General features: G+C 53.8%; 2 protein-coding genes across 19 annotated transcripts in view; both read right to left on the reverse strand.

Annotated features, from left to right (window-relative positions):
• Positions 1-26,048, reverse strand: part of LOC105469257 (RNA binding fox-1 homolog 3) — a 524,235-nt gene that overhangs the window by 225,039 nt on the left and 273,148 nt on the right. The gene's annotated exons all lie outside the window — the stretch shown is intronic.
• LOC139359402 (putative uncharacterized protein FLJ46204) lies at positions 17,622-20,695 on the reverse strand. The gene is made up of 2 exons (XM_071082043.1): positions 20,617-20,695; positions 17,622-18,545 (listed from the first exon to the last, which is right to left on the reverse strand). Exons 1-2 carry the CDS (start codon positions 20,693-20,695, stop codon positions 18,031-18,033), a joined length of 594 nt encoding a protein of 197 aa, XP_070938144.1. The 3' UTR covers positions 17,622-18,030.

Here is a 26,048-nt window from a genome sequence, read left to right on the forward strand (position 1 = left end):
GCCCAGGAAACCCTCCAGCTCCTTCATGCATATAAAAAGACCTCAGGGGTCTCCAGAGCTCATGCACTTAAGATTTTATTGGCTTAATAAACTATGCTGCTGCTGCCCGCGGGTCTTCCTTGGCCTGAGCACATGTGAGGATGAAGGGGCAGCTCTCTGCGGCTGCTGTAGTCTCCTCAAGGGGGAGAGAGCTGGTGGGAGTGGGAGAGAAAGGACAGGCAGCTTAGACAGAGCTGCAGGGCCACACTGGGACCCAGGGAAGCCCTTTCTGCAGCATAACTCATTAACCCTTCCAGTGACCCTAGGAGGAAGCTGAGATGTAGGATGCTGGGAGAGCCACTCCAAGGCACACGGCCTGCATGCTGGCAGAGCTGCGACCCAAACCCAGGGAATCTGGCTAGAGAACCCAGCGTGGCACCTCCACATTGCTCTCGCTCTAACTAAGGTCAGCCAGCTGCAGACTCAGTTTCCCCATCTGCAATGTGAACTCTTTCATAGCTGGCCCCCTTTGCTTCTAGCACTTCCCAGGCTCTTGCATACCCCAGTGGGCTGAGAATTATCAAAGGGGTAGGGCAGACAGGGCTGGGGGAGGCCTGACCTGACTCCAGGCCCTTTCGTGAAGTACCAAAGATGGGACAGATGTCCCCACAAACGTCCAGAGCACGGACCTCCCCGTGAAGCACGGTGAATATAGCGGCCTGGGTCCATGCCTTACTTCTTCACTCACTTATTCATGTACTCATTCATTTAGCCAACCTATGCTGGGCCTGTTTACCTGTTCCCACCCTGAGGTCTCACCCCAGACCCTGCTGCAGGTCCCAGGCCCAACCATCCAGGGCTTTGGTCAGTGTAAGGAGCAGCCAGAGCCCCTATAATCCTGATGAGAGTCCAGTAACACACTCAGGGGAGTGAGGGAGGGATGGGCTGCACGGGGCCTCATCTTTTCTTCCTGGAGATAAAGTGAGGCCAGGCCAGGCCTGTGCTCTGCCATGGGTACCCCTTGCTCAGAGCCTCCCCTTCCCACTCTCAGATCCTTGGGGGCTGTGGCTTCAGCCCCAACCTCCCAGCAAGGTTCCTGAGGCAGCAGCATCTCTGCCTAGGGGGGCCACTTGCTCCCAAGTTTTAGAGCCCAGATCTTGAGCCCACCACAACCCACCAAGACGAGAGGAACCTCTGCCTCCTCTGTCCTCCCACCTCCGGGAGCTGCTGTGTGGCCACACCAAATACCTTCCGCCTCTGAAAAGAGGAGGCTGTTTATCTTCACTTGCATGTCTGGCTGTTGCCCGCAACTGCTGGGAGGGTCCGTGGTCCTGCTAACTGGCCTGGGGGCCCAGGTAGCCAGAGAGCCTCAGAGGGCAGCGAGGGGTCACAGCCCTGACATGCCATTTCAGTCACAGGCTCACGATCATTCATTGAGGGGGCTACGGACAATGGGGTCTAACAAGAAAGCCCAGAAGTTTCTGAATGGGTCTCACTTACGGTTTGTTTGTTTGTTTGTTTGTTTTCGGAATGGGTCACTTTTGTTTCTTATTTTCTGAATGGGTCACTTACGTTGTTTTTTTTCCTGAATGGGTCACTTAGGTTTTTATTTTCACTAAAACAGCTTCATGTTTTGCTCTAAATCTTAGTGAGGTACAGCCTGCTTTCCCGAGTGAGAAAGTAGGAGCTGGGGTGACCGCGGCTCCCTGGGAGTGTGGAGGACCCCGAAACCTGCTGAGAAGCAGAGAAGAGAGGCATGGCAGTCAGGCAGCCGCAACAAATGCAACATGCCAGAGCCGGGCTCTCTCGTGGGTACAGTGAGAACCATCAGCCTCAGTGTCAGTGATGCTGGGAGGAGACTGAGATCACATACAGAGCTGGTGGGACAGGCAGGTCCAGATGCCCTCAGCAGGACCCGGACAAGACTGGCCACTCGCAGCCAGGTACACGCCTGAGACAGGAGGCAGCCACCAAGACTCACTCGGCATTCTCCAAAATAGCCGCACTTTGCAAACCACTGGGAGTTTCATGAATGAAAGAGTGGACAAAGAAAATGGGCAGAGTTTTTAAGTCAGATTCTCTACAGTAGGTAAAAGGAAGGTATCAGAAACACACCCAACCTGCAGAAACCATGTTCAGTCAAAGAGGCGAGTTGAAGAAAGAGGCCATACATGTGCATCTGAAGAAGACAAAATAGTGTGAGCTCTGGTCCATGCTTACATGTGTGTGCAAGTGCTTTTCTCAAGGGACAGAAATAATAGATGCCAAATCGATGCTCAGAGCGGCCTCTGGGTGTGGAGGGGAATGGGGCTGGCTGTGCTGGAAGGGAACTTGGACTTTGTGATGCTTCCTTCCTTTTTTCTTTTTTAAGACTAATGCAAGAGAACAAAGTGTTAGTTATTGTTTTTTTTTCTTTTTTTTTTTTTTTGAGACGGTGTCTCGCTCTGTCACCCAGGCTGGAGTGCAGTGGTTGGATCTCAGCTCACTGCAAGCTCCGCCTCCTGGGTTCACGCCATTCTCCTGCCTCAGCCTCCCGAGTAGCTGGGACTACAGGCGCCTGCCACCTCGCCCGGCTAGTTTTTTGTATATTTTAGTAGAGACGGGGTTTCACCGTGTTAGCCAGGATGGTCTCGATCTCCTGACCTCGTGATCCGCCCATCTCGGCCTCCCAAAGTGCTGGGATTACAGGCTTGAGCCACCACGCCTGGCCGTTAGTTATTGTTAATTGCAGGTAGAGGAAGATAGATATTTATCTTTTACCTCAATTATAAAAATGCTCCAAAAATTTTTTGAGACGAGCATGGTTAGATTGATGGCCCCCTGCAGGAGTGACAGACCCTGATTATACATGCGTGACACAAAGCTGGTGTCAAAAGCACAGTGTTTTATATGATTAGTGGCTCCATAGAATCTCATCGGTTGGTGGCCTGACGACCAAGTAAATGGATGATGTACACGATGGCGTGATTCTGGAGGGAGCCACTTCCCAAGAGGAAGGGAAAGCCATTTCATCCCTAGTGACGGCCTCTAGACTCTAGACCATCTGTATCTCCAAGAGCTAGGCTCCCCTGCATCCTTCTCTCTAGGGACTCAGACCCTTGTCTTCTGAGCAAAGCATTCTCCATACTGAGAAAGAGGTCAAAAGCTGCTGGATGCAGAGGTGGCTTTTCCCTCTTCTTCTCACGCCACCATCTGCAGGCTGACAAGGAAGCCAGAGGGGATGTGAAAAGAGCCACCTCTCCCATCCCCCAACAGATGGGACCCGCAGGGGTTGGGGGGAGAGCGGTGTCTCCCAGGCTGTGCCTTCACACTTGCTGGCCACTGCAGCCAGACAGATGTGCACCCTGGTCCTTGCTTTGATCTCACACGGTTACACTTTCAGTGTTACAAGCTCATAAAAGCCGCATGATCAAATTCCAGGTCATTACTCAAGGAAAGGGACCCCTCTGTGGTCGACAGCAACAGTTTCAAACCAATTAAAATAAGCCTGGCGTTTCTGCGGGCTGCCGCCGTGCCGCCACCCTGGGGGTCTCCGAGGGCCTTGCTTGCAATGAGCAAGATGCAGGAAATGTTAATGGAGACGCTTAAATGGCGCGCCGAGGGGATTCTGGTAAATAAGGCCACGCGGAAGGGGCTGGGGAGAGGCCTCCCGAGCTAACCCTGGAGGAAACTTCAATAAACACGAGATTGGATTGGAAACAATTCACTCCGCAAGGGGTGGGTCTGCTGGCAGCTCTGGGAGGGGTCTTTGGGGGAGGAAAGCTATTTCATTTCCTATTAGTTCCCCTTTGCAAGTGTCTGTACCCCCTGCTGCTGGCACTGGAATCTGCCAAGGCCTGACAGCACCCACTGAGCAGGCTGGGAGCACCAGGGTATAATTTGCCAAGTAAAAATTGGAGAGGGCAAGACAGGCTGCGCAGAAGAGGAGAAGGTGTGGCTGGTGATGGTGGAGGGTAGAGGGGCTGGGGCTGAGGACGAGGCTATGCAGTGGCTTTGTGACTGTCTGGCAGTTGCTCTGAACTCTTGCTCTTCCCTGTTTCGGGAAAATTGAATATCACCCATGAAACAAACAGAGAAGTTTCCAGAGAACACCACCCCAAGCCCAGGCCAGCAAGTAGGTGGGGCCAGGCCAGCAGGCTGTGGGCGGTGCTGCCCAGTTCAGTGCAGACTCTGGGCCCACCTGAGTTGTGGGCAGCCCCCTTGGGCAAGGCCTATGGCTACCACCTCTGCTCCCAGCCAGGGACTGCAGCTCATAGCTCTGCTCAGTGCAACAGAAGGAGCTCCAAATGTGAGAAAGGGAGGGAGGGTCTCGAGCTAAATGGCAATGTAAGGAGCCTGGGCTCGCAAACCTGGGTGCTTCCTCCCAGAGCCCCTCCCCACAAGGCCACCATGGCCTCAGACCCCTGCATATCTGCTTTTGTGGGCCTAATCTTACAGCCGAAATAACAAGACTCATTTCAGTGATGGTTTCCAGATTTAGCGAATAAAACTCCTGGATATGCAGTTAAATTAGAAATTTCAGATAACAGATAATGTTTTCGTTGTTTTAGTGTAAGTTCATACTGTGCAATATTTGGGAAGTACTTATATTAACCATTTTTCATCGTTTATCTGATATTCACATTTAACCAGGCACCCTGTATTTTTATTTGGCGACTCTAGCTTCCAGCTGCTAAACACACACAGGTGCACACAAAACATGCACACTCACCCACACATGTGCACACGCACGCACACACACACACAGATGCGTGCAGACACCTGCACGCACATACATCCTTCAAAGAAAGGAGCTGATCCTCCATGAAGACCGACCAGGAGCTGGCATTTTCCATATGCTCCCTCACGGAACACTCCTCCCATCTCCCCCACGGCCACCCCCCTCGTTCAGACAAAGAGGTGCAGACTCTAATTGCCACTTTTTCAAGGCCACACAGTCAGCACACGGTCCAGCTGAAATTGCAGACCCAGTTCATCCGTATTCCGAAGTCTGCACTCTTTCCACCAAACCAGACCCAATGCATCAAATTGTAGATGTTTCTTTTCAAACAGAATGGCCATAAGGAAGTTGCTATTGATTCTGCAGTCAGGCCAATGGCCTTGGCTCAGACCCACGTGGACCTCAGAACAAAGACGCAGATTGGAGCTGGTGAAGCCCCGTGGGTTCAGCCTCACCGGGGTTCACCTGTGGGGCTCAGGGTGCGCACATCTGGCTTCCACCCAGAGGCTGGTGGTTTGGGTCCACCCTGGAGGGTTCTGCTGGCAATCGAGTCCTGAGCAGGCATCAGCAGCAGCACCGATGCCCGTGGCAGGGCCTTCTAGCGGAGGGGATGTTTCTTCCCTGGACGCGGTCTCAAACGCAGAGGGGACAAACACAGACCTGAAATTGTCTGCAGATTGACAAGGAATCCCTAAACTCTGGCTTCCACTAATTAACTAGCTGCTTTCCAGGTAACTAGTAGGTACTTTAGACACTTCTATGTAAGAATCACCCTCTTAAAAAAAAAAAAAGAAAAAGAGGTGCAACCTTCGATGAGGCCAAGGTGAACCTCAGGGTGCCAACTTGTCTACCTGGGCCGTCCCTTGGCAGGGAAAGAGATTCGATCTGGCTGGCAAATCTTGTTCTTTATGTGAGCAGGACAATTCTCAAGTAATACGCTAACTTCCCTATCTTGAGTTGTCGGTTTCATGATGATTTTTCTAGGAATGGAAGTTAAGCTTGCCGTTTTGTCATTTCTAGAAATGTCTTTACCCCCTTTAAAAAAAGTTGGCTATGGATTGGGAAAAACCTCCAGTCCGTTGTCACTCTGGCCTCAGCTCCTAAACTGCCTGGCTGCTGCTGACAAAGCTGCTGAGTAGACAGAGCTTACAACTGAGGAGGTGTCAGCTGGAGCCCTTGCCATGGCGATGGCTGATTCCTGTCATGAATGGAACAGGAGAATTTTGGGCCTGAAGATCTGGATGCTCCAAGTGGTGTTTGTTCAGCCAGCGGCCAAGAAGAAGTCCAGCAAGGAGGGAAGAGGAGAAGGAGGTCTGTGTGCTTCACCCCAAACTCCAACACAGAGGATGCTGCTGATCCAAAATCCAGGAAATGAAACTGCTGGGGGCAGAGGAGCCTGGGAGGTGTGGGAAATGCAAACGGCAGCAAATCTCCCCACTTTATCTTCACAGCCATCACCCCCCCGCACCATGTGGCTTCCCCTCTCAGCAATGCAGTTGAGCAATGGTCCGAGCCACGCCACAGTGGTGAGGGTTTCATGATTCGCCTGATGAGAGGTTTTGCTGGCAATATTTTTACTGGCAAATTTCATACTAAGAGTTGGGTGTTGAAATTTGACTGTGAGACCGGGCGCAGTGACTCACGCCTGTAATCCCAGCACTTTGGGAGGCTGAGGCGGGCAGATGACGAGGTCAGGAGATCGAGACCATCCTGGCTAACATGGGGAAACCCTGTCTCTACTAAAAATACAAAAAAATTAGCCAGGTGAGGTGGCGGGTGCCTGTAGTCCCAGCAACTCAGGAGGCCGAGGCAGGAGAATGGCATAAACCCGGGAGGCGGAGCTTGAGTGAGGGGAGATGGCACCACTGCACTCCAGCCTGGGTGACAGAGCGAGACGAAAGAAAGGAAAGGAAAGGAAAGGAAAGGAGAGGAGAGGGGAGGAGAGGAGAGGAGAGGGGAAGGGAGGGGAGGGGAGGGGAGGGGAGGAGAGGCAAGGAAAGGAGGAAGGAAGGAAAGAAGGGAGGGAGGGAGGGATGGAGGGAGGGAGGGAGGGAGGAAGGAAGGAAGGAAAAATAAATTTGACTGTGGAAGGAGGGAAGGCGTGGGGTGGGCGGAGGGAAAGGAAGCCAGCACCGTATGTGGTTCTCCTGGAGGCAGCCCACTGGAAAAGCGGATTTCATTATAGTCAGGTGGTTGTTTTTTAGGTGACCTACTTCCCAGATGGTTTTTCCCGCTTTTCTTTCCTGTTACAAAGTTTTGACATATTGGAGCCAGGAAGGAAGAAAAGTCACACTATGTCACCAAGAAGCAGGGGACCCAGGGGCTCAGTGATCCACAGCAGAAAGGAAGAGGCGAGGAAGGTAGGAGACGCAGAGAAAGGAAAGAGGCAGAATGGGGACTGGCAGGAGAGAAAGACGGCATGGGGGCTCCTGCAGGTACAGAGATGAAGCCCTGTCCTAGGAGGTCCCACTTGTGCTGCCGGAGTGGTGATGACCCAGGGCTCAGCCTGGGTTCTGGCTCAAAGCTGAAGACCGACTGACCTCCTTTCAGCCTGAGCATCCTGACAGAACCCCCACCAAGAGCAGCCTGGGCCGGCTGGTCTTTTCCGGGCTGCTGGTCTATGTCTGGGCTGCTGGTCTTCTCTGGGCTGCTGGTCTGTCTGGGCTGCTGGTCTATGCCTGGACCGCTGGTCTTCTCTGGGCTGCTGGTCTTCTCTGGGCTGCTGGTCTATGTCTGGGCCGCTGGTCTTCTCTGGGCTACTGGTCTTCTCTGGGCTGCTGGTCTATGTCTGGGCCGCTGGTCTTCTCTGGGCTGCTGGTCTATGTCTGGGCCGCTGGTCTTCTCTGGGCTGCTGGTCTATGTCTGGGCCGCTGGTCTTCTCTGGGCTGCTGGTCTATGTCTGGGCCGCTGGTCTTCTCTGGGCTGCTGGTCTTCTCCGGGCTGCTGGTCTTCTCTGGGCTGCTGGTCTTGTCCAGGCTGCTGGTCTTCTCTGGGCTGCTGGTCTTCTCTGGGCTGCTGGTCTTGTCCAGGCTGCTGGTCTTCTCTGGGCCAGCTTATCTTCTTCAGTGGCATGCGGGAGGCTTGAGTGGCTGGTGTCTCCTGAGACTAGAGACCTTTCCAGAAGGCTGTGGTGGACTCACTTCCTGACCACTGCTGGTGTGGCTCCTGGAGGGAGTGGCTGGAATTCACTCCAGCGTGGAGCCCCTCTTGGTGCTGACCCTGATCCCAAGCCACCAGAGGGACCTCCCAGGACCAGAGGGGCACTGCTGGCAGTCCAGATCCCTACGAGCGCCGGCAGTCTCTGCCAGAGACAGATCTGAACACCTTGGCCATGCAGCAGGATCCCAGGTGGTGCCGCTTGGGGCACAGACTGGAGAATGCCCATCTGGTCATTTCCTGCCTTCAGGCAGTAGCCCTCATTAACGGCTTCTGGTTCTGTGAGAATCAGTGCTATTTTAAACACTTCCCAGCAGGGAACTGCCTATACCTGCCCTCCCTTGGCAAACCCTGCCCATATCTAACCAGCCCTACTGCCAGAATGCGTTCTTCCTCCCACCTCTCCAAAATCCTTTGCAATGAAACCACGAGTCTGTCCCCACACTCTGTTCAGGGAGTGGCTGCTCACCACCCTCTGGGCATTGCCAGTAGAGCCTTGGACTGAAACCATGCAGCTCCCCTCGGGAGCCCTGCCCGCCTGCTCTTGGTGTGAGTCCGTCTTCCCCCTAAAACCTTGGAGCAGAACTGCCACTGTTCGCAGCAAAAACAACTTTGAGGGGCTGTTCCAGGTCTCAGAATCAGAGTCCGGCTCTCGCCATCGCTAACAGGTGGGGGGAAAACAGATTCTTCAGCCTCCTGAGAAGCCACCTTCTCTGCACATTCAGAGTCCAGCACATTCTTCCAAAAGCTCCCATCACGGCAGCACTGGATCCTCAATGTAACTGGTGGTTCCGCCTGGAGCCATCCACAGATGCCTGAGTGTCCCAAGGGAGTAGGTCCTAGAGGCCCCCGTGCCATGGCCAATATCCACGTGCCACGCGGCAGCTCAGTGATTGGATGGGCGGCCTTTATGTTGCAGATTGAGATGGTCTAAAGCACAGGCCAGATGAGAACTGCAATGGGCTCAAAGGCCGTGCAGGAGCCCAGGGCACAGGGACGCCACAGTCTTCTACGGGCTCATTTTCCTTCTACAATGTACAGTGATGCCGGAGTCTCTACCTCATGTCTTCCCTGTGTCTGCACCAACTCCTCAATGTCAGGGAAAGAAAACGAACAGAAAATCAGGACACTCTTGCAATGGCAGCAGGACGTACAGAGGCTATGGCAGCTAGGTCCCCTGAGCCAAATGTTCAACTATACCCCTCCAGGTCCGGCCCCAACACGCCCACTCCTAATTGGAACCGGCACACAGGAGCCCTTCAGAGCATGACACACAAACACAGACTCTAAATTTCCCATGGAGTGCAGGTGAGAAAGTTCTCTTCTAAACGGTGGCACTGTGGCAGCTTTACCATCGCCAGTGTCCTAGCAGACAAGAGAGATGTCAGAGGCAGAGGGAAGGAAGTGGTGGGTCTTCAGCAGGCACAGAGGACCCCATAAGGTGCACGGCACAGGATGCCAAAGAGCTGGAATTGTGAGCCAGGATTTCAGGAATCTGGTTTTTGTTTTTGTTTTTTTTTTGACAGAGTCTCTGTCTGTCACCCAGGCTGGAGTGCAATGGCACGATCTTGGCTCACTGCAACCTCCGCTTCCCTGGTTCAAGCAAATCTCCAGCCTCAGCCTCCTGAGTAGCTGGGACTACAGGTGCACACCACTGAATTTGACTAATTTTTGTATTTTTAGTAGAGATGCGGTTTCACCATGTTGGCCAGACTGGTCTCAAACTCCTGACCTCAGGTGATCCGCCTGCCTTGGCCTCCCAGAGTGTTGGGATACAGGTATGAACCACCACCTGGCCTGGCCTGCCTGGCCAGGAATCTGGATTCTAATGCAGGAGCTATTCTCAATGTTACCTGCACACCAACAATTATAAAATAAATATAAAAAGTGACACAGAAAAACATCAGGGCCAGGAAAGAAGAGATGGGTGTGATGAGGAGGGGCAAGAGGACTCACAGGTGAGGGTGGGTTTTGAGCTGTGCTTCATAAAGAGTAAAAAATACAGGGGGGCAGGGAGAAGAGGGGCACCTCAGGAAAGAAGGGAGAGAGAGAGAGCAAGATCGAGAAGCCGCTCTGTGGAGCAACCTGGTGTGCAGTGAAGGGTGGGGCTACGGGCTCTGAACCAGAATGCTGAAGGACTGGGGGAGAGTTCCAAGTCATTAAGTGAGATGGCACAGGTGGGGCGCCCAGGCAAGCTTCCAAGCACAGAGCTTGGCACCAGCACGCCCGAGTAGAAGTTAGCTGTCTTCCTCTCCCTTGTCCATGTCAAGCGTAACAGATTGGGCTAGTAGATGGCAGAGCTGAGGACCTGGCTGGAGAAGCTCACTTTCCCAGGGAAGATGGAACACGTGTCATGCAGCATCTAAAGGCAATGGTGGCCAAGCACGACCCTGAAGGGTTGGGGTATAGCCAGAGGCACAGCTGGGTCTCCAGCCACTGAGACAGGGACTCCTAGACAGCAGCTGAGGATGGACCAAGGAGCTTCTAGGGGTCTGGGAAGCCCCCTCTGGGCCTGTGCATTCATATATGCATGCCCCAGAGGGAGGATACCAGGTTTGTTTTGGGTTCTCAAGGGAGGCCTGTGATGTTCAGTGAGCTGACCAGCAGTACTGTAGCTCCCCAAGTCCCTTGCCCAGAAGCTGCCTTCCCAGCTGTCTACACAGTCGACTGTCTACACAGCTCAATTGCAAAGCACCTAGACAAGCGTATTGGATTGCTGGCACTGCATGTGGCCAGCTGGCCCTGAGTTCACTTGTCACAAGCATTAGTTTGCAAGTAAGAAGTACATGGGGGCATTGTGCTGAGGGACATGAGGCTGGGAACCAGGCAGCCCTGGTTTAGACAGATTTCTGAAAGCCTTCCTTGGGAGGGGGCTCCTTCAAAGCTTTCGGCTTTTCTAAGCCTCATTGTCTTAGGTGGCAAAGGAAGATCATTGATATTCTGATCCCATTGTCACTGGGACTGGAAATGATGCTGGTGAAAGACACACAGCACTGGCATGCAACAGGAGCAGATTTGCTATTGTTTTCCATAATATCAAGAAAAACAATGCGCTAGGGCATCTCGAGGAAGCTCCCTGGGTCTGGAGAGTTTATTTCCAGGAGCCGCTTACTCTCTCAGTGTTTGTGCTGAGCCATTGCTGTGGCAGAGATATGGGATGGATGCTCTCCCAAGTTCATGACCATCCCCAGAGCAGTTTTCCTGGAGACGGAGACACGATAGCTGGTTACAAGATGTCCACTGTTTTGTGAAGTAAGCTTTTAGGCACCACCTTGCCACCCTGGGTGATGATAATGGTAGCACGTTTTTGCAGCCAAGAGATGGGCTGTAATGGCAGCTGAGGCCACCAACAGATGCAGGGTACTCAGTGACTCCACCTGCCCACCCAGCTGGACCTCCTCCCCAAGCCTCTCTGCAGTGGGGGCTCGCTCCTGACCTTCGTCCTGTGTTTGACGCTGCCAGGATTACTGAAGAGGTAGTGCCCTGCTCAGCTCTCTTCTGCCTTGGCCAGAGATGGCCGCGTGCCAAGAGCTGGCAAGAGAGGCATGTTCTGCCCGTGGCCGATGGTGCGTGGAGCAATGCACCAATGCGAGCCCGCAGTGAGGGCTGATTACCATGCAGATGCAAGTGGGCGAATGGAGACCAATTGTTCGGGCAGATTGCTTGCTGTCTAGCTAGAGAGGCATGGTAAGAACTCAGGATCTTGCATTTCCAGGCTATTTGCAAATCTTCAGGTGCCCATTTCTAGGAGGAACTAAATCACTCAAGTGCTTCTGTGGTGTTGGGTGCAGCAGGTGGGAGATGGAAAGCCCACTTCCTCTTGCTAAGCCATTTACAGGGGTCATTGCTGTTCCTGGGAACTTGCCAGAACCACACAACTCGCCTTAGCTCTGCATCCTTCAGTGGGTCAGGCCTGGGGACTGCCACCCTCTCAGGGCCTCCCTGCAATAGGAAAGGACTGAGGGATGAGAAGGGAGTCACTTGTCAGCCTGCAGTCATCTGGGAAGGAACTGGCTTTGGGGACGTGGGCCACTGTCACAGCCAGGAGGAGCAGCAGTACTTTCCCTCTGCTTCCAGAGCAATCTGCCGTGGCCCCGTGGCAGCCTCAAAGCTGGCTGACATCTGGCAAATGAGCGTGGGATGCAGCTTGAGCTTCCAAAGTGTGCATGCTCCCTTCTCGGGAGACCCCAGGGGCTCAGGAAACCTCCGAAGTAAACTCTGTTTTCAAGGGCTAGTAAGGAGACACAGTCAGCACACAGCCCTCCCATTGGCAGTGCCCCTTTTTGGATGGAGGGCATATAGCTCATCCCCACCTCCTGGAAGTAGCCCCTCTGGTGGGCAGACAAGCAGCTGATGTGGACAAGCATTTATGCAGGTGAATCTGCAGGTGGCTCCCAGCTCTGCTGCTCGGAAAGCCTCCCTGCCCCATCTGGAGTTCAGAGGAGCTGGCTCCTGGGTGGAGGGAAGGGAGGCCCTTGGAATGGGGATCCTGGACAGGGGAGAGCAGGCAGCCTTCCTGCTGCAGTGCGGCCACAAGCCACCACCTGGCAGAGCAACCTGAACCTGTAGGAGGCAGACGCTCATTCATCACCCTTGAAGTTCAGCCCTTGCTTCCTCGGCCTCTGGGCAGGCAGAGAAGCAAGGAGAGGGCTGAAGGGCCATGAAATATTGCCCACAGTCCAAGGTGGGGTCATCATCCCAAGGACTGTCCTCTGCCTGGGATTTTCTTTAGGCTTCTGTGCAAAGACAGGAGCTCAGTCCCCGTGTATCAAAGCAGGAGGTGTCTAGAAACTGTAGAGGTTTAACGCACTCAGCGTTGAGCAAACTCAACCTTGATGACTCTCTAGAAAACGTCAAAGCCCCTCACAAATGTTGAGGCCTGAGCCAATTTTCCCCCAACCCTGGGCAACACCACCCCGTGCCCATTCCTGCTATGTGCTGGGCCCTGCATCGGGGAGGAGCAGACGGAAGAAACTGAGCCGAAAGACAAATGGTGGTAGGGAGCTGCCTCCTTTGCATCCCCAGCTCCCCTGGGTAGGCTTATCACTGGAGATTCCACAGGTGGGCCAGGGCAGCCTGTGGGGTGCAGCCTTCCCTGGAGATGAGGAGTTTACAGCTCCCTGGGCTCAAATGTGGTGGGAGATTTGAAGACTTGGGTCATCTCATTGAAAGAAAAAGCTATGGCATCAGAGGGACTAATTTGAGGAGCCCGGCAACATTGTGGGGAAATCTACTTATCCCTAAACGTCAACTACCCAGTTAGTTACATTTTCCCAACCAAACAGCCCCATTGACCTCAATCCTCCGTGTGGGAGACCTGACAGAGCGTCGTCCTTGGAATGGAGGGAAAAGGAGACCAAGGGAGAGTGTCTTTAAAAGGTCACTCAAAGCCACCTTTTCTTAGGACATTACCACCTCCTCACCCTGAAAAAATAACCAATCAATAAAAAACAAAAAGCACAACCAAAATGTAAGTACAGCTGCAACGGCTCCTCCCTCTCTCCTCTTCCCTACCTCCCCCTCCGTTGCCTCCCTGCTTTGAGCTCCAACCTCTTGGATATTTATCGTTTGCTCCCTCCTAAATCATTCCTGACGGCTGGACTGCTCACACTCCATTACAGGGAGAGGCTGTGCGGAGTCGCAGTTCCGTTTAGCTTGCAGAAAAAGGAGCCTCCTAGGAAAAACCCACCCGGGAGCTGTCCGGTGCTGAACTCCGGCATGATGGACGATTATGGACCATCTGCACTTTCAGAGGGGGATAGATTTATGAGCGGGAGAGACAGCTAGAAGAGTGTCCATTACTATAACTCACTGCCCTCTTCAGAGATATTCTAATCAGGCATCCTTTTCTACCACCGAAAGGCCCAGGTTAAGAACTAGCAAGAGGGGAAATCAATTACATACTTCAGGGGCGGTTTTTTCCAGAGCATCACTGTCAACGGTGTTGGGGGTAAGGGCATCAGGAGGGCGGGGGTGGGGGTGGATGGTGGGAGGCCCCTCCACCTGCCAGAGCAGGCTTCTCATCAGCATTTCCTAGCATCTCTTGTCACACCACTGCTCTTGATTTCTTGCAACTGGTTGAGAAGCTAGGAGGCGCCAGGATGTCCCTCCCTTCTCGCCCTGCATGGATCTAGTTGAGATTTACTGACAACCCAGGACCATGCAGAGGGCTGCAGTGAAAATATCTGGGTCTTCCTGGTCGCCCATGCACTTTGACACTGATGTGCACAGGGGAAGGGAAGAGAGTGAATCTCAAGGGGACGCCGGCCCGGGGTCAGGCACTACACTGGATGCCCTCTGTATATTGTTTCACCATAATCTCATTCCTATTTTATAGGTGAGAGAACAAAGGTCCATGGAGGTGCCAGGTTTCCAGCCCAGGCTTGCCCAACCTCTCTAGACAACTTGTAGGCACAGTTGGCAGTGCAGAGGTGCCCCTGGGCACTCCCTGCCAGAGGTGGCGAGCTCCCTGCTCCCCAGCTCCTCTCCAGCAGCATGACTCCCGACACATCTCCTCTGGACCCAGACCTCCCACCCTCTGAGGTGGCCTCAGTGTGAACCCCCAGGCCCTGTCTACGTGGACCTCAGCCCCCTAGAAAAGACAGCTACAAACAGACTTCTCCCATTTCCACAGGACTTCGAAGTTCACAAAGCACTGTGACACTACTGAATCTGACCACAGTCCAGTGCGGTGGGCCCAAACAATAATTTTAGCCCCATTTTAAAGATGAGGACACTAAGGCCCAGAGAGGTTAAGTGGCTTCCTTGAAGCTGCACAGCTCACCAGGAGCCAAGCTGGAACCAAGCCCATGCCTCCTGGCTCTGCAGTCAGGCCTGTCTGGCCTCATTCTCTGCTTCCCAGGAGGCTGCTCTGAGCACGGTCACCCTTGAGCATTTCCTTCCCTAGGGACCAGCCTGGGCTGGCCCTCCCTACAAGGCTCTCTCTCTATGGTTCCAGATCTTCTTTCCTTTGTCCCTTCCCTTTCCTTGAATCACCACCAGATCAGAGAAGACTGGATTTTAAGTCAGGCAAAGGGATGATCACAGCCTTGAGGGTCTCCTTGGTTCACACCTCTCTGGGAAGGGTGAGGCCTCCAGCTCACAGGGGGACCTTGGCAACCTCATGAGCCCTGGCAGAAGCTCTGAGACTCCAAAGGCCCTGGACATCAGGAAATTTGCCCCACCTCCTGCCAGGACCCTGCTGTTCTCCAAAATGATGGGCCAGTGACCTGAGCGATGGTGTCCAGCTCAGCAGCAGTGACCAGGGACAAGTGCTCCAGAGCCAGGTCCCAACCGCGATGAGATCAGGCTGCAGCTGAGAGCAGCAGAAGTTCAAGGGGTCTTTCTTTTGTTGCTTTTATTTTTATTTGTCTTTCTAAAAAACTACAGTCCTACCTGCCTCACCTGGGAGCTCACCTGTGACTTTTTCACCAGGGAAAATACTTCTGGTTTTGCCAAGCCTGCTACAGTCATCCACTTACTCCTTCTCTCGCTTTTTTTTTTTTTTTTGAGATGGAATCTCGCTCTGTCACCCAGGCTGGAGTGCAATGGCACCATCCATGTCCCGGGTTCAAGCGATTCTCCTGCCTCAGCCTCCCGAGTAGCTGGGACTACAGGCACGTGCCACCATGCCTGGCTAATTTTTGTATTTTTAGTAGAGACAGGGTTTCACCATGTTGGCCAGGCTGGTCTCGATCTCCTGACCTCATGATCCACCCACCTCGGCCTCCCAAAGTGCTGGAATTACAGGCGTGAGCCACCGCGCCCGGCCTTCCTTCTCTGTCTTATCCATATAAACATTGATGACAAAAGCTGACCTTGTTCCGGGCAATCGGGAAAGGTTTTCTGCAGGAGGTCACACCTGCTGAGCGGGTCTTACTGGGCATGGAAGGGGTGGTCAGGTAGAAGGAGAGTGGGAGGGCACAGCCCACAGGTGCAAACATGGGCAGGACTCATCGCGCACCATTCTGTGTGTCTGGAATGGAGATGGGGAGAGAGCACGGCAGGCATGAGGCTGCACTGGGGATCAGTGGCAAGGACCCCTTTTGATAGAACCTTCCCCTAAGCCTCTTAGTCTGCAGAACAGGCCACTTTCTGCTGAGCACTCAGGACAGGGTTATCCACTGTGCAGACCACACTGTCTTTTGTGGCAGGGCTATCTGGTAGCTGGGGTGACCCTGGCCACAATCTGTGGCTGGGATGCCTGGTCCCATAGCCACTGGCACATGTTAATTTTGAACACTTGAAGGTTTTTGGGAGCCAGCATGCCTGAGGAACAGAATTTATCATTGTATTTCATTTTAATTTGATTCAGTGGAAATGGCCACCCATGACCCGTGGTCACCGTTACAAACAGCACAGCTCTGGGTGGTGAGATGCTGCTGACAGTCCCCAGGTCTCGCATAGCCTGACCCCCGCAGGCACTGGTTGAGTGCACTTCTTGAAAAGACCCTCATGTTCCCAGGCTTTGAGACCCGAGCAAACTGCTGGCAACAGAGTGATGGAAGGGGGAGTATCTCTCTCCACCCGGAGACATTTGGCTTCACCTGTGAAAACAGCATCAACTTGATGAATGGCCGTTTCCTGCACTTTGTGAAATTAAATTCTTGGCTGGGACCGAGCAGTGCAGGGTTAGCCGTAGCTGCCCAGGGACAGGGATGGGGCATCAGGAGGGAGCCTGGGCAGCAAAGGGCTCAGGGTCCGAGGTCCTGGCAGCTGCCACACGTGGGGTGGGGGAGAGCATGAGGGAAGAGAGCTGAATCAGCAGGTACCCCAGGTATGGGCTGAAGGCAGAGGGGAAGAAGTAAAGAATAAAAATGCAAGAACGGACCCACATGGCCAAGAGGGACAGGGAGGAGGCTGGGTGCAGAAAGGCAGTCCCCACACACCCACTAAATCCCAGCCCTGGCCCCTGGGGCACAGTCACTGCAGGGCCAGGCCTCTCCAGGGAACCATTCACATCTGCTCCGAGTGTCCCATGGCGCTCCTCCCATTTCAGACACTGGAGAATGGAGGGATCCCTAATATTTCCAACCCAACTCTGCTCTGTATGGAGACAAACTCCCTTCCCATGCCATTATTATCATCATTGTCTTCATTAGTCCTTGGTCCAGTGTACCAGTCATGGTCATTCTGGGGCTCCTATCAAGGGCTCTTCACCCAAACCTGTCCCCTATCCTGGCCACACTCCTGCCTGTGATCCTGTGCACTCTGGGGAGGAAGGCATGGAAGCAGCTCCCCCAGCCTCTTCTCCCACAGTAGCAATTCCTGCTGCTGGTGTTATGTGGTCATGCCATCCAACCAGATCACCCCTGAGAACTTCCTTCCTTAAAGGCCCACTATATAACCTGAAATTATTATTCCACACTGTGTCCTCTCCTCCTTCCCTGGAAGGAGCTCTACAGGCCTGGTGGCGGCTCTGAGCAATATCCTCTGGTCCATGTCTCTCATCTGCAAAGTCTAGGGAAGCTGGAGGCCCCCCCCACCCCAGCCTAATGGCCAGCCCTGGTGCATCTTCAGGAAAACACAGAGGCAGCCCGGCCCACGTCTGTCCTGGATTCACCCCTCGCTCTCCCAGGAGGTCTCCATCTATGGCTCCTGTCCTGGTTCCTCTTCACCAGGCTTCTCTTTTAAAGAAATGGCTGGTCTTGGGCCGGGCGCGGTGGCTCAAGCCTGTAATCCCAGCACTTTGGGAGGCCGAGACGGGCGGATCACAAGGTCAGGAGATCAAGACCATCCTGGCTAACATGGTGAAACCCCGTCTCTACTAAAAAACATACAAAAAACTAGCTGGGCGAGGTGGCGGGCGCCTGTAGTCCCAGCTCCTCGGGAGGCTGAGGCAGGAGAATGGCGTGAACCCAGGAGGCGGAGCTTGCAGTGAGCTGGGATCCGGCCACTGCACTCCAGCCCGGGCGACAGAGCGAGACTCCGTCTCAAAAAAAAAAAAAAAAAAAAGAAAGAAATGGCTGGTCTTACATTTTATTTAGCATGGTGTCACCAGGGGTCCCACCCGGAGTCCAGCTTCTTCTCAGACCCTTCAGCCCTGACCTCTCATGCTGATCTGTCCAGAGTGGAAGAAATCACTCATCCCGGGAGCACCTCTGTTCACAGCCCTAAGTCGCAGCCAGAAAACAGCCCTCAACAGTCACCCGGGCCTGCATCTCTCAGCTCTCCATTCAGGGCTGAAGAGTTAAGTGCCCAGAAAAACTGACCATCACATGAACTCCAGAGACTCTTGTGTGTGAGCATGCGTGTGTGCGGGTACGTGTGTGCGGGTGCGTGTGTGCGGGTGTGTGTGTGCGGGTATGTGTGTGCGGGTACGTGTGTGCGGGTGCGTGTGTGTGGGTGCATGTGTGCGGGTACGTGTGTGCGGGTGCATGTGTGCGGGTACGTGTGCGGGTGCATGTGTGCGGGTGCATGTGTGCGGGTATGTGTGTGCGGGTGCATGTGTGCGGGTGCATGTGTGCGGGTATGTGTGTGCGGGTGCGTGTGTGCAGGTGCGTGTGTGCAGGTGCATGTGTGCAGGTGCGTGTGTGCAGCTGCGTGTATGCGGGAGTGTGTGTGCAGGTGCGTGTGTGCGGGTGCGTGTGTGCGGGTGCGTGTGTGCAGCTGCGTGTGTGCGAGTGTGTGTGCAGGTACGTGTGTGCAGGTGCGTGTGTGCGGGTGCGTGTGTGCGGGTGCGTGTGTGCAGCTGCGTGTGTGCGAGTGTGTGTGCAGGTACGTGTGTGCAGGTGCGTGTGTGCGGGTGCGTGTGTGCGGGTGCGTGTGTGCAGCTGCGTGTGTGCGAGTGTGTGTGCAGGTACGTGTGTGCAGGTGCGTGTGTGCGGGTGCGTGTGTGCAGGTGCGTGTGTGCGCATGTGTACATGTGTGTCTTCACTGCTTCTCCAGATGAGTTTAACCCCACTGTGGGACACAGCAATGTCTTCTCTTTCCCCTGTCCCCCTTGACCCCGAGTAGACACTAGGCAGTGTCACCCTCACTGAGGTGAAATTGAAGGGTTTGGGGTATCATGCTGGTTTCACTGCCAGGCAGGGGCATCCCTCTTGCCCTGGATGGTTCTGGAATTACCCTAAGACTACACAGAAGTCCCCCCAGTTTCCTCCCACTCAGACCCTGACTGTCACAGTCAAAATCCCCTCCACTGAGCACAACGGTGCCACCTGTTGTGGTTTTTTCTTTTCATGCTGCAGAATCCTGGGTCATTCCTGCAGATGCTTTAAATAGACAAGGGGATATTCAGGTTGCACACACTTCCCCATTTTACAGAGGCAGGGTTTTCAGGGTGGAAGGGGGGTCTGATAGTGGTCCCACTCCTGTCTCCCCAGGCCTCTCCCACACCCCTGATTCTCACCAGTTTCTGGCTCTGGGACGGGTAAAACCCAGCCCCACGGCCACCATATGGGCTTGGGGGTCATGAAGTCATGTGGTGGGGCTGTGCCTATGGGGTCTTCTCTGGGCCTGAAGGTCCTAGGGCCACTTCCTCCTCAACCAGGTTCTACTCACTCTGAGCCAAGTCCAGACCCTCCCTTTGGAGAAGCTTTCCCTGACTCTGTGGCCAAAGGGACCTCCTCTCCCAGCTCCTGGTCTCAGGGCTCTGACAGCCTGGGGCAGCCGCCGGCCACATCTTGCTGTGTTCTGACACACGCCGTCTCTCGGGTCCCTGCCTCATTTCACTCTAGTGTTGCTCTTGTTTCATGAATTGGGTCCCATCCCCCTAACTGACCCATAGGCTTAGATTTTAAAGAAACGTGTATCTGCAGCCCCCGGGCTCTAAGCATCTCTTTCCAAGTATTACGGGTTCTGCTCCCTCCCAGACCGCCCAACTCAACATGGACAAAAAGCAAAAGCTGTGTTCCTGGCACCCTATTTCTTTCTGTTCATCGACAACCCCTCCCTGAGCTTCACAGACTTCAAGCCCTGCTGTCCCTTTGGCCACCATCTCCCATGCTCAGCCCAGAAGCCCTTCCCTTGCAGTTTGCCTTTCCTTTTCGTTCCCATTCCTTTCCTTACAAGTGGCCCCTGGTCACCACGTATCTGGAATGGCCGCACTGCCTCTCCTGTGTCCCATCCTGTTCACATTACCAGAGTCAATAAGCCCCTTCCTGCCTCCCAAGCCTCTGGGGGGCTTCACTCTCAGGGTGGGTGTCAAGACCCACCCCAAGCTGACCCTAGGGACCCAACACAGACATTTCGCTTCATTCCAGAGGCCTCTGCCCCCCTGGACCCCTGGAAAATCTCCTGCCTGTGGCTCCAGCCTGCACTGCCCAGTGTGGTTATTAGACATTTTCACAAATGCAGATTCTAGATCTCCAAAGAGATTGAAGACGGCACTCCCAGAAGATGGCACCCCGTCACAATCACTTCTGTCCTCTGCTGCGCCGCCCCGGGGCTGGGCATGTAATTGACATCACAAGGACTTCCTGAACTAAAAGGGTGCTGTGGTCTGCCCGCCGTTAACACCCCCATCTTCCCACTGGAAGATGGGTCTTTAGTGACACTACAGGCCACAACACAGAATCCCAGTTTTCTTCGACTATTTTCCTCAATGCCCCTGGAAGCCCGGAGGGTCCTGAGCACCCAGCGTGAAGCCCTCCTGTGTGGTTCACAGGGCCAGCCTGGTCCTCTTGGCAGAGACGTGCACCCCACGATGACAGTCACTTCCTGCTGCTCTAGACTATTCTGTTTTTCCGTTCTATCTCAGGTCTGAGCAACCACGTGTCCACACAGTGTTGAGGGTTCGATAAGAAGCTAGGAGACCACACCTGTCCCCAACTCCTCGGGGTTCCAGGAGCAGGCCCAGGGCTCCTGGCAGGTCTGCTCTGGTCCCACCCACAGGGTCATCCGAAAACCAGAGCAGCCATGAACCTGCCCCTCTTAGCGGGTGCCCGCCCTCTTTCCCCACACCCCTTGCCATTTCCTGCTCCTTGTCTGCTGCCGTCTGGGCTGGAATTCTGTCTCCAAATTGGAGATCACTCCAGGCACTCAGGACTGGAATTTGAGCCCTAGGAGGGGAAGGAGCCATTTGTAGCTCTTTTCTTTTTTTATGCTGCTGAGCAAAGCAGGGATCAGGCTGAGCACAGCTGCCAGGGAGGTGTTTTGTGATAAATCAATAAACTGCCTGGGGTGGGAGAGGGAAAGGGATAGATAGGGAGCCCCAGGGTGCTGGAGAGGAGGCAGGATCTGGGCCCAATGTGAGCACCTGAGTCAATGAACTAAAAGAGATGAGAGACGGGGTACAGAGGGGAGGGGAGCACACAAGTGAGAGGCAGCCAGAGACAGAGACACAGAGAAGTGTAGGGGCATGGGGAGATAGAAACACAGAACCAGAGAGACAGAGAGAACAGAGACACACACAGAGAGACAAAGAGACAAGGATGGAGAGAGACAGAGACAGAGAGAGACAAAGAGAGACAGAGACAGAGAGAGACAGACAGAGCCTGAGAGACAAAGAGAGACAGAGACATAGAGAAAGAGAGAGAGAGATGGGGTCGGGGAGAGAGAGATAGAAAGACAGTGATGGAGAGACAAATAGGGACAGAGAGAGACAGAGGCAGAAAGATAGAGATACAGAGACAGACACAGAGAAAGGGGAGGGAAAGAGACAGAAAGAGATAGAGAGAGGGAGAGAAATACAGAGGAAGAGAGAGAGAGATGGGATGGGGGAGAGACAGATAGAGAGAGATAGACAGAGACATAGAGAAAGTGGAGGGAGACAAAGAGACAGACACACACACACACACACACACACACACACACACACACACACACACACAAACACACACACACACAGAAACAGGCAGAGACAGAGGAAGACAGGCCGGGTGAGAGACCTGCCAGTCTTTAACCAGGGAGGAGATGACCCTCCAAAACTGCATTTACACGTAGCAGACCAGCTCACAGCCTCAGTGAGGGCTGCACCCATCAAAGGATTTTGGGGAAGGTGTCCTCGCTTCCTGAACTATTTTCATTAAAAGAAAAAAGTTGCCGAGCTGGCTCTTCCACACTGGCCTCCTGCGTACTGTGCTCGGCCATGGTCTTGCTTTCTTTTGTTCCAGAGACACAGAACTGTTTAATTCTCATCCCTTCAATCAATACCTGGTGTCATGTCATCCAAAGCCATTATTTTTACACCAGAGAAAAATGGAGACCGAGTACAGTATAAAGAAGAGAGAGAGGAGACAGAAATCGTTGCTTCAGAGGCTGCAAGTGAAAACCTCGCTCAGAGCCACCCAACCTCAGCATCATCCAGCTGGCTCTGCAGGTCTCCTGGCTCCCAGAACAAAAGCATCTGGAGAAGCAGGTGCAGGAGAGGAAAGCCCTGGGGAAAGAATGTCCCATGACCCTGGAGGGGTCTGTCTGATGGCAAACAGCTTCTTCCCAAAGACACACCCACAGTCAGCCCCCAGTTGGGAGTTCAGACAGGGCTAAGTCTCCCCCAGCTCCCCGATCCCATCCTCCTCTCTCCCCGTCCCTCCCACTCTGCCTCTGCCCCCATTCCTGCCCTTCATCCCACGAGCACACTCAGCTTCCACATTCTCAAGAGGCATCGTCCTGAGACCTTCCCCCTCTCCCAGACGCCCAAGTGTCTCCTCTGTCTCCTCCAGACTGTCTATACTGCCATGTCGTCCCTTCCTAGGAACTGAAATCTGCCCATGTTCCCACCTCTCCCTTGGGAATTCCCACCCTGGTCACCAAGGATCCCCTCATTGCCAAATCCAGCGATCCATCTCAGTCCTGCCCCGTTTCTTGCTGCTTTTACCTGATGATCCTTGAAACTGCTTTTTTCCATCACCTCTTCCTGTTTCTACCCTCCACCCATTCCTAGGGCCCCAATTCCTTGCCACACCTCCTAAATCACAATCTTTAGCTTGGACCTCCCTTTCTCGAGACTCCTGTGTCCTAGTAGACACTTTCACCCGGAGATGTGCCCCAGGAGACCTCATTGGCACCCAGTGCTCCTCCTGTATCTGCCATCTCAGACAATGGCATCGCCAGACGCACAGCATGCAGACAACAAACTGAAATCATGGTCACCCACTCCTCATGCTCCGTAGGTTACAGGGACTTGTTGGTGTCTCGGAACCTGTCCCTTTCTGGGTATCCACTGCTTCTGACGCTGGGCCTGGATTCTTGGAATTGCATCCTCAGTGGCCAGATCCTGGAACCACTGTTTGAAAATCTTCTCCTTACCTAGAGATGGGCTTCTTAACCCTTCGGGGTCCCTAGGAAACCTCTTCCCAGAAAAGGTACATATGTGCACAAAAGTTTGCAACCATTTCAGGAGGCTCACGGGCCAACTGGAGCCCATCTGTGAGGCCTACAGTTTAGGAGCCCAAGACAGCTCTCCAGGGAACCAGGACCATCACACTGCAGCTCCCACACAGCTTTCCAGCCTCAGTTTCCTCATCTGCCACATGACAGCAGTAATAGACCCATCTCAGAGGATGCCTGTGAGCTTGAAGATGCAATGAAAACCACATGGAGCTGTGCCTGTGCCTGGCACGTAGCAAGTGTCTCAACCCCCCAGCCAGCCCAGCCCACCCTGCATAGACACAGAGGTGTTTCTCCACCATGCTGGGGGCCTTCCCTTGACAAACCCTGGACGTTCTATCTGTTTAGAACATTCTCTACCAGCGAACCCTCTTACTCTCTAAAACCTGGCTCAGATGCCGCCTCCTCTCTGCTGCCTGGAGCCTCACTGGGGTTCCCAGAGTTATTGGTGTCACACTGTGTCTGCCTCTGCATCCAGGTGCTGCATTAGAGGGACGTATGGGAGCCTCTCCCTGTGTAGATGAGGCTGTCAGAGGATGGGGCTGGCTGGCTCCAGCTTCTCCTGCCCCAGATGCATAGGCTGTAGCATACAGCAGGTGGTCAACGTGTGTGTTTGATTTGTAAATGAAACACATGGAGATGTCTATTTGCGACCAAGAGGAGGTGCCTTGGACAGAGTCCAGGAGACCTGCATGTGACTTCCTTCACCCTGGTGGGGGCTGAGAAATGAACCATCATGTATGTGTATATGTGTGTGTGTGTGTGTGTGTGTATATATGTATGTACATGTTTTCACGTACACATTTTGGTATTATTTACTTTAACACGTGCAGACACTGTTATCATCATCCTTATCTTACAGTGGAGGAGGCTGAGGCCTGACACCTGGCCAGGCACGGATCCTCTAGAGACAGGACTCCAGCCAGCCTCTCATCTCTGGGTCCCAGGCTTCCCTGGAGTGTCCGTGTACACAGCCTTGAGTCCGCACCCCTTGGCGCAGCACACCCAGCCTCTGCTATCTGGCTCCCACTTTCCACCCTGGTTTTCCTCCAGTGACATCTACAACCATGCTGGGTCTGGCCCCGCTCCCCTGTGCTCACACTCGCAGGTGCCGCCGTGCTCCATCTGAGCCCCTCCAGGCCCCACTTGCTCCCGTCCTCTCGTCCTCCACGTCTCAGATCGCCAAAGCCTTCCCCGGCACCACACACTCAGGCAATCTCACCTGCCCCTGCAATCCACGTAGCCTGCAGCCATCTCAGCTTTTCTGTCCAATATTGGGATTTTCCAGAAATGTTACCCTAGTTCTCATCCTTATCCTATTCAATGGGTTTCTACAGAAAAGAAAACTCGCTGTTTCTCACACCCGCCGGTCTGCCTGCACCACGTCGTAGACACTGCCCTCCTTCTGTGCTGTTTGCCACGGACTCCAGGTAGCTTCACACACATTCCTTCTTTTCACTCCATCACACCCTGTTCTTTTAAATCCCACCTTTCCGGCCAGGCTCAGTGGCTCACACCTGTAAACCCAGCACTTTGGGAGGCCAAGGTGGGTGGATCACCTGAGGTCAGGAGTTGGAGACCAGCATGGCCAACATGGCGAAACCCCATCTCTACTAAAAATATAAAACTTAGCCGAGCATGGTGGTGTGTGTCTGTAGTCCCAGCTACTCAGGAGGCTGAGGCAGGAGAATCACGGACTCAGGAGTCGGAGGTTGCAGTGAGCCAAGATCACACCACTGCCCTCCAACCTGGGCGACAGAGTGAGACTTCATCTCAAAAGAATAAATTAATAAAAATAAATAAATCCCACTGTTCCACGTGGGGCAACCAAGCTTCTGAAAAGCTGAAGTCCCCTGCCCAGCAGCACATGGAGACAGAACTATGCAAAGGGGTGGGTCACAGTCAGCTGTCTGGACTCACAAGGGCAGAATATCAGTGAGACCCACAGGTGAGGCCCCTGCCCCCGTCCTCTCTCCTCCACACTGGACCTTAGACGGTGCTGTCCTCAGGGCCGATCCCAGCCCTGACTCCCACAAGGGCAGCTCATTCAGTGGGATCACAACAGGGGGTGGCTCTGAACCAGGAGGTGCACACAGTGAATACCAACAGAGAACTCTCCAGAGCTTTGGGACTTTGATTGGTGGCTGATGGCCTTCAGGAGGCAATTAAAAAGACACAATAAAAAAGTGAAGTGGGCCGGGTGCGGTGTCTCACGCCTGTAATCCCAGCACTTTGGGAAGCAGAGGCGGGTGGATCACCTGAGGTCAGGAGTTTGAGACAAGCCTGGCCAATATGGTGAAACCCCGTCTCTACTAAAAATACAAAAATTAGATGGACGTGGTAGTGCACACCTGAAGTCCCAGCTACTCGGGAAGCTGAGGCAGAAGAATCGCTTGAACCTAGAGCAGAGGTTGCAGTGAGCCAAGATTGTGCCATTGCACTCCAGCCTGGGCAACAGAGTGAGGCTCCATCTCAAAAAAAAAAAAAAAAAAAAAAAAAGGTGAAGTGCTCATATTTCAATAGTCCTGACTGTCACACCATGGGAAAGGACCACGTCATCCTGGCTCCTCCTAGAATCAGACTCCAGGCTAGGACTTTTCAAAGGAAACACTGTGCTTACCTGACCAAAAAATTCGTCCCAGCCAGGATGGAGTCACACACCCTAACAAGCTTCTCCTTGGCCCCTCCGGCACCACTGTTATTTCCAGAACCATCACTCGAAGCCCACGCACAGCGCAGCTGCATCCGGGCACATGCATGCTCGTGTGTTTGCATTGGCATGCGTGCCCCAGGTCCCTGTCAGCACACGTGTGTGCAAGAAGAGCCCATTCACAAATCAGATCAAGAAAATGCAGCTGGGCCGGGCGTGGTGGCTCACGTCTGTAATCCCAACACTTTGGGAGGTCAAGGTGAGCGGATCACT

The sequence above is a fragment of the Macaca nemestrina genome, chromosome 17 (genome assembly GCF_043159975.1).
Source record: "Macaca nemestrina isolate mMacNem1 chromosome 17, mMacNem.hap1, whole genome shotgun sequence".
NCBI classification, from domain to species: domain Eukaryota; kingdom Metazoa; phylum Chordata; class Mammalia; order Primates; family Cercopithecidae; genus Macaca; species Macaca nemestrina.